The sequence below is a fragment of the Tachypleus tridentatus genome, chromosome 9, assembly GCF_004210375.1.
Source record: "Tachypleus tridentatus isolate NWPU-2018 chromosome 9, ASM421037v1, whole genome shotgun sequence".
In the NCBI taxonomy this organism is placed as follows: Eukaryota; Metazoa; Arthropoda; class Merostomata; order Xiphosura; family Limulidae; genus Tachypleus; species Tachypleus tridentatus.
The window spans coordinates 25535764-25544459 of NC_134833.1; the positions used below are offsets into that span (position 1 = coordinate 25535764).

Genomic DNA, 8696 nt, shown 5'->3' on the forward strand with positions numbered 1-8696 from the left:
TAAAGAATAGCACATATTAAAATGTATTTCTAGAAATAAGCACATAAATTTCGGTTTTAAATTTCGCGCAAGAGCACTCAAAGGCTATCCGCGCTAGCCGTCCGTAATTTAGCAGTGAAAGACTATATCGAAGACAGCTAGTCATCACCACCTATGGTTAACTCTTGGGCTACTCTTTTATTAACTAATAAATTATTGCAACTCAGGCACTCTAACCACCTGTCCTAGCAGGTAATTCACGTATATTATCATATAAATAAGTATATACTTGCAAATGCATTCAAGATAATTTTAAATGGAATGAAGCATTATACTACAAATACTAAAGTTATAACTACGAACGATGTTACGCAGGGTTAAAAGATTTCCCCTGTCAGCAGTTTGTGTCTAAGAAGGCACAGCACTCGTACAAGGGTAATCTAAAGCTTAAATAGTCATAAAGATTTTGTTTCTCAACCTTTTTTAAAACATTGGACCCTGCTGATTATGACCACTTGGTCTATTCATATGCATATTTACAGTATGTTGCTGAGGCTGTTGATGGTTGTACATCTGGTTTGACTGGCTTCCAGAGTGTTGACTCTGCCCTTGCCCATGCTGGTTCACCAGCTTTCCATGGTGTGAGTTAAGCATCTTACCATTTCTCTGACTTGATGGACCTCCAGAAGCACTGCTACAACATCGAAAACTCTATTCCAGAAGCTATATATGTATTGTACAATCCACACCACATTACTAAACACATGATGTATGAAAGTTAGAATACGGTAGAGAAAGCAAATAGTCTCCTTCAAATATTTGAATCAGTAATCTAGATACCTGTTTAACTGTAGGATATACGATATTGTACACAACCTACTGACCACAACTGCTTTTTTTTTTTAATAGTCTCTGTTGCGTCATCACAAAAAAATAATAACAAGAATTTGGATTTAAAAAAATTTTAAAATATTGTTGGATTTATCCCAAAATTGCAAACGGACAACACAAGCAGCATACGTCTAAGTAACTCCTTTAAGTGTATATTTGAAACAAAAAACACATGTGTAGCTCTAAGACATAGCTCACTCATTTTAACATCGAAATGCGACTAGATTTCTGTTACTCTGTTGTTTGTTTGTTTTTTCCTTCATCTGTTTTCCCTCACTGAAGTACCTGGGAGGTGAACTTTGACAAACAAACTAGTTTCAATAGCCATCTTAACATCGTGATAACTATAGCCACCAAATGAATCAATGCATTGAAAGTTTCATCAGAAACTACAGATGAAAAGCGAGGCCTATTTATGCTTTACCAAGATATTGTATACTCCATCCTGCATTATACACTATCGACGATCGTTGCGAGTGTTATTTAGCTAAACAAGATTGACATTAAATAGAACATCTCTTTAAGACTGGTCACGGGATATCCTTCACTCTCCTCCCACCAAGCCCCTCTTACACCTCACAAACCCCTTCTTTTAAAACTATTATTGTACTTACTTTATTTGTTTGTTTGTCTTTTACATTTTGTCAGAACACTATTATCCTCTGTCAATTTTTCAATTACTTGAGAAATTTGGAATAAATATTCAACCTCGTAATATTGGTCCTAAACTGAAAGAGTTTGATAACCACTGTCCCAGAGCAATTTCTAGTTATTAACACTAAATTATTCACTTCTCGAGTTTTTCGTGTACTCTTCAAGTAAGTAGGTGGAAGCACTAGTTTAATGGCGTCTTTAAATCTTGGTTCACCGAGGAAAACATTATTTCAAAAACAACGTTCAAATAATGAACGAATACAAAATTTTAGTAAGTGGTCTGTAAGTTATGGAATTATGATAATAGTCGTTAGAATTTAAACATAATTTCTTCCTAAAATTTGTTATTAAGCAATTGTTTTAAAATCCCTGGCTGTATCTTCGTTTCAATCACCTATCAGTGATTCAATCACCCTGTTCAATGCAATACATATAGGTACGACTATAGCAGCACAAAGGAACACTGGCAATTATTATGTGTATTATAATAATAATTATTATTATTCCTTAAATAGAAAGATGATTTTGATAAACCTTTATATTAGTGAATAGTTTGTATTGAAATATATAATTCACTAGGCCTTATATTACTTTAGTACTACAACTAGTACTGAGCTGTTATATCAAGAGGAAATAATTTTATAGTTCTTAACGTATTCCAGCGATATAATTTTTCCATCGCTGGAGTAATATCAGTAGCACTTCTGTAAACACTTTCCAATAATTTGACACCCTTTCTTAGTTAAAAAAGAAAAATCAAACCAGAAATTTTACACGTTGGTGAATGAGGCCTAACTGGTGATTTATAGAAAGATAATTAATGTCTTTAAATAATCCCAAAAAAGTGTATATCATCTGTAGTGCTAGTAACAGAGCTGACTTGAATAAGTGGTTCTTTTCTTCACTATTGGATAGGCTCACATGATATAAAATGTATAGCCTAAAATTAAATGCATTAACTTTTTTATATACATAATCTATTAATCTAAATAGGTAGCATTTTATAAATTCTCATGCAGAATCAGCAAATATGTTCAATGGTCAATTTCAACTGTTTTAAGAGACTAGTATTCAGCCTCTAATCTATAATTGTTACTTTGAGTTCCAGGAAGTTTACAATAATGTGCTTTGTAGAAGGCTATCAGTGAGCTCAGACCTAAGAATAGTATGAAAAAACAATCATTTTATGTGCAAAGGAGCAGTGATTAAAAGTGACAGAAAAAATATGTTGTATGCTTTATTTCTCATACAATAGGTCATTTATAAGAGCAAAACAGCAACCTTAATAAAAAACTGCAAATCGTAAACAATTTATAAAATACAGAATCAGAGTATTTAGCTTTGACTTTTTTTTTATAGTTTGTATTCATATAGGACTGTTGTAATACTGGCTCAGTACAACTTATAAGACAAATTTTAATGTATTTAATTATAGGTTTAGAAAGAAATAATGGCCTGAACAACAGAGAAAAGATACAGTTTGAACATGATGTTGAGACTAGTGTGAGAACTATGGAAAGAGGTTTGATCCCATGTTTTTATTCATTTAACATTATATTTGAAAACCAATGTACATAAACAAATATCAAGTTATTAAAAAAAAAAGTCATTTGTTTATGCATCTTCAAACAGTTGCATTTAAAGATATTTAAATATATATACTAGTAAACAGTATGATCAATCAGTTGTAATAATGAAATATTATTTTAAGAAATAAGTACAGTACCTTGTTACACAATAAAAATAATTTTGTAGATACAGATGATTAAAATAACTTTAAATACATGATTTTTTAACTTAGTTCTAAGTAAATGTTCATTTAAGTAAAACTTTTACTTGAATATCAAAATTATTTGAGGTTATCATGCTTCCTTGTACATGTGTGGTCCAGACATAAATTGTATCTTACAATGAAGACAGGATATTAGAAATATACATGATAAATACATATTAGTTCATAATGATGGTACAACTATGAAATGTGTAACACATGAACTTGCTAGAGTGTTTCACCTTTCCCTGTGATGAGGAGGTTCAGTAAAGACAAAAGTTAAGTGCTATCACTGGCACAGATTGAAGAAGCACTTCATATTTTTAAAGGGTGTTAAAATTTAAACATTTTCCAGTATTATCGGGGAAAATACTGAGGTGAATACACATAATGCTTCAGTTTTAAAGACAGTCTCTTTTCAAAGGCTGTGGGATTAACAATAAGTATTTGGTTTTAAAGTCAGAATTTTTTATTATAAGTAGCTTACATTTCTGTGTGGTAAGCATTCATTTTGAAGACAAATAGCAATTTATTGAGGCTTGTCAACCTAGCAAATATGTATAATTAATTTTAAAAAGTATGCATGTGGTGTTGGAAGAGGTGAATCTGGTATTGTTTCTTTAATGAATTTCAGGCTTTAGCAACATTATAATTTCTTATATGAATATACTATTAAAAAGAAACGCATGGTTCTGAAAAACTTTATCTCTTTTTAGCATGTCATCATCTTTTCTTTCAGAGCAACATGAGCAACGACTGACAAATTTAAGACAGTTAGCAGATAAACTAAAGGACAATGATTGGAAGTATACACCAGTGGAAAAGCTTCTAGGTCTTCAGTGACTGCATCATATTGATTAAATGGAAAGACTGGTTTGTTATTTTATTTAAACATATGACAGAGAGAAAAATTCAAATTTGGTTCAATATCACCTTCACATGTACTTTTTTTTTAAAAATAAAGTCATTTTTTGTATATTATTATGAAATGTTGTTCATTGGTGAAACTGTCTTAAGTTTAAATATTATTATGCAAAACATTTCAACACATGGACAGAAAACAAGATTATACATCTTTTTAAACAAATTAAAGATTAGAGCTCGGTAATTAGTGGAACTTGATTAATTACCAGGTCCATTAATTGATTACATTTGTCTAAACAGTTATTCTCACATGAGTCTACGATACTTGGAATAAACAAAAATAATAATATTTGGAAATAGATTTATTTAGTTGATTATTCTAGGGAATTTTGACACTAATCTATTCAGCTAAATAACCTTAAATTAATAAAAACAGTAAACTGTGAAATTGGCACAAACCTTTCAAAGCCGTGTTTTGAAAGATGAGTGTACCATGTAGTTTCTCATCATCTTTATTTGCTTCTACACAGTTCCTTGTGTGAAAACACTTAGTTCAGGTCTGTTAGAGTTTATTGGTATTTGGTTGACCTTTTGCTCTTGTCTCCCTTGTTTATCAGATCAAATTTTTCCCCTCAGTCTTACCTGCCTGAAGAAATGCAGCAATTTCCTTCTCATGGCAATGTCTACATCCAAAGCCTGAGAATACTGTGAGAGAGAGAGAGATCGGTCATGTGATCACATTACTGTGAGAGATGGAAAACAGGGTTTTTGTTCATGAATGTTTTTCATCTGAGCAGAGTGTTACTTGGTTTTTTAGTTGTAGTAGTTTTCTTTGATTTTCTACAAGTTTAGTCCTAACAGAAGTTCAGCTGTAGTGAAGAAAACCTAGAGTTTTATACTTTCTTCCAATAGAGAGCCAGAGTTCATAACTGTCTATTTAGTGTATAAGTCATTAGTTAGGCCACATTTGGAATACTGTATTCAGTCTTGTGCTTCTTGTCATAGGAAAGACACTAAGTTGTTGAAAAATGTTACTAGCATGATGCCTGTATGTTGTATGAGGAGAGGCTGTAATCTCTCAAAATGTTTTCTCCTGAAAATAGAAGAATTAAGATAGGGGTCTGACTGAGATGTGTAAGATTGTAGTTGAATTGGTAATGTTCATGCATCATCTTTTTCCATATAGTTATAATGTAATGGTCAATCCCACTATTCATTGGTAAAAGAGTTGGTGGTAATGAGCTGCTTCCTTCCCTCCAGTCTTACACTGCAAAATTAGGGATGGCTAGCTCAGATAGCTCTTGTGTAACTTTGCACGAAATTCAAAACAAAGCAAATCTACTTTTTATTAATAACAAGGTATACTTATTCATGGATACTGACGTGGATGCTTCACACAGATTTTTGATAGACAGCTTGTGATGAACTTTAAAATTAGTTAAATGTATGTGATGTTGGATAAGTTATGAGCTTCACATTGTTTTTGAACAACCACTTCAAAAAAACAAATGCTACACTTCTAAATAGTGTTGAATAATGCAGTTCAAATTTGTAATTCATTATTCTGTATTTTAAAGATTTCTAAATCGTTAATTATTAAAAATTATTACGTAAAAAGAAACTTGTAGTGCTATGATACAGAGGTTATCTACAATAAACAAATCACTTGGAGCTAAAGGATTAGAAGTGTAGGACTTGTTACACTATTTTATCAAAACTGATAAAAGGAAATAATCAAACATACAGCAGACCTCCACTACTTGCTACGTTGTTTATTTTGTTTAAACTGAAATCAGGAGGATATGAAATAATCATATGATACATATTCTTCTATTTTTATCTTCTTAGACTCAAATACAAATTGAGTTGGTGAAGATTATAGCAAATCCACATCATACTTTCAACTGGTTCAATCAAATCCCTGATGTTAGTGTTATGAGTCCATGGAGAAACCAACAAGATTGAAAATAATAATAATAACGTTCTTAGTCTCATGTTGGTTATCCTCAGTGGCACAGAGGTGTGTTTGTGGACTTACAATGCTAAAAACCAGATTTTGATACCCATGGTAGTGTGACACAGAGGTGTATTTGTGGACTTACAATGTTAAAATCCAGATTTCGATACCTGTGGTAGTGTATTCTTATCACTTTTATAATCCATTTCTTAGGTATATGTCTTTTTGAAAGTTTTAACCTTTTCTTCCTTCTCACTTACCCATATTTCTTTTCCATTTTACATTAAGTGTCCTGTAGACATTTTCACATTATTTTATTTAACCATTTGGTGTATTTCCACTGATTAAACAATATTCCAACTAATTATATTTTATTACAACCTCAGTCCAAATCTGTGGGTCACGGATTCAAACCCCCGTCACCAAAGGTGCTCGCCCTTTCAGTCATAGGAGCACTATAATCTAACGGTCAATCCCACTATTCGTTGATGGAATGGTAACCTAAGAGATAGTGTTGATTATCTGCTTTCTCGCTAGTCTATCATTGCTAAGTTAAGAACGACTAGCGCATGTAGCCCTCTAACTTTGCATAAAATTCAAACCTAACCTCTTTCAATTAATTTATTTAAATTGTAAATAATAAAAAACTTAATAATAAACATCCTTTTCTTATTCCTTCTTGTGCCCAAGTTCCCCACTGGTACAGCGGTAAGTCTACAGACTTACAATGCTAAAATCATAGGTTCAATTTCCTTTGGTTAACTCAGCAGATCGCCCAATGTGGCTTTGCTATAAGAAAACAAACTTGAACTCAAAGTTTATCAGTTTGTCTTCCCCCTGCCTTTACTGTCATTCTTTGTATCCCTGTAGCTTTTCTGTATCATCCTAAGTTAGTCTGATAAAATTCATTTCTCTATGCCCATGATAGGCACAGCGCAGATGGTCCTCTTTGTAGCATTGTGCTAAACTACAAACAAGCAAAGTTGGTCGAAAATTGTCGCGGCGACAAAAAAGCTTATTGATAACTTCATAATTAAAAATGTTTGTCTATTTTAGTATAACAAAGTCATATCGGGCTATCTGCTGAAGTTCACCGAGGGAGTTAAAAATAAATTATTATGGTTAGTCTTAGTAATAATATTATTAAGTTTATCACATAGTTTATTGGTTAATCGTAGTAACGGAAGATGTATGGTATGCAAATACTACTGGTACAATTGTTATATAATAAACAAATAATCCTATATTTCTATTTGGAATATGGCAAATGGGATCAAGATGAAGTGCTAATTTAATCCTAACAGTTATTTTTATAACAGGATCCAGAATCCGTGGAAAAAGTCCATCAGTTGTATGAGCTGATTGTATCCTATATCACTTTTTGGGACTATTTTATGCAGAGCAGAGATACTGCTCGACTTTAGTAATTTAATGTTTTAGTTTATCAGCTACAAAAATGATTCTGGTAGTGAAAACAGATTATCTGTTAGATTTGTTGTAATTGCTGAGAGAGTTTGGACATATAAACCAGTCACTCAGAAATACAATTAATTGTTTTTATTATTCAAATACATCGTTTGACTTTAATCGCTTCACATAATCAAATAACCAACACTGACAGTTTTCTACCATTAGACGTTCAGCCCTAATTATCAACATTTTCTTACCTCTTGTCAATAGTGTTTTTTTTGTTCATCGTAACTCTAAATGTTGTGTATATCATTCCACTTGAGTAAATCAGTTCTTGTTCTTCCAATTGTAGATCCACGAATCTCTCTCTACAGCGAAGATCATGTAACTCTGTTCTAGGTTCATCTCGAATCTTAAGATACCATAAATTTTCATTGTCTATGTACCTTATGTGTTCTTTTTCTTTATAACATTTATACAAGAAAGTAAAATAGACTGTTTTTGTATCAAATTACTTTAATTAGTCTATACTATTCTAATTTACATACATTTAAATCTATATTTTTTGCCCCCTCGTGCCACAGCAGAATTTTGCGGACTCGCACTACTAGAAATCTGGTGTACCTTTGTACTTAATTTCAAAAAAAAAAAAAAAAAATTATATATATATATAACTATGAGCTGACAAATTAAACTAATAAGTTGACTTATTTCATAGTCCGGTTTAAACACTAACGTAATTTAAAAAAAAAAAAACATCAAAAATAAAATAGTACTGAAAAAATTTGTTGAAATAATTAGATTATAGAATCTTATTTGATGTTAAACACAAAGAAACGCAATAGGTTTGTTTGCCTGTTTTTGAATTTTGCGCAAAGCTACACGAGAGTTATCCGAGTTAGCCGTCCCTGGTGTAGTGGAGAAAGACAGCTAGTCAACACCACCTATCGCTAACTCTAGGGCTACTCTTTTACCAACGAATAGTGGGATTGAACGAATCATAATAACGTTCTCACGGCTCAAAAGGCGAGCATGTTTGGTGTGACGTGGATTCGAACCCGCGATATTCAGATTTTAAAGTGAATGCCCTAATCATCCAGTCTTACCGGGACACAATGGGCTATTTGCGTTTTGCTCTGCCTCCCACTGGTATCGAAACTCGAATTTTGT

At 32.2% G+C, this 8696-nt stretch overlaps 1 protein-coding gene across 1 annotated transcript; it reads left to right on the top strand.

Annotated features, from left to right (window-relative positions):
- Positions 1-1643: 1643 nt before the first annotated feature.
- On the top strand, positions 1644-4284 carry LOC143224879 (uncharacterized). The gene is made up of 3 exons (XM_076453286.1): positions 1644-1795; positions 2960-3046; positions 4035-4284. The coding sequence occupies exons 1-3, from the start codon at positions 1714-1716 to the stop codon at positions 4136-4138; spliced, it is 273 nt and encodes a 90-aa protein (XP_076309401.1). The 5' UTR covers positions 1644-1713; the 3' UTR covers positions 4139-4284.
- Positions 4285-8696: the final 4412 nt, after the last annotated feature.

Excerpts from the sequence above, each read along its gene's own strand:
- LOC143224879 (XM_076453286.1), top strand. The coding sequence starts at position 1,714 with ATGGCGTCTTTAAATCTTGGTTCACCGAGGAAAACATTATTTCAAAAA. Across the intron at positions 1,796-2,959 it reads TGAACGAATACAAAATTTTA|GTTTAGAAAGAAATAATGGC; the intron begins GTAAGTGGTCTG and ends ATTTAATTATAG. Across the intron at positions 3,047-4,034 it reads TGTGAGAACTATGGAAAGAG|AGCAACATGAGCAACGACTG; the intron begins GTTTGATCCCAT and ends CTTTTCTTTCAG.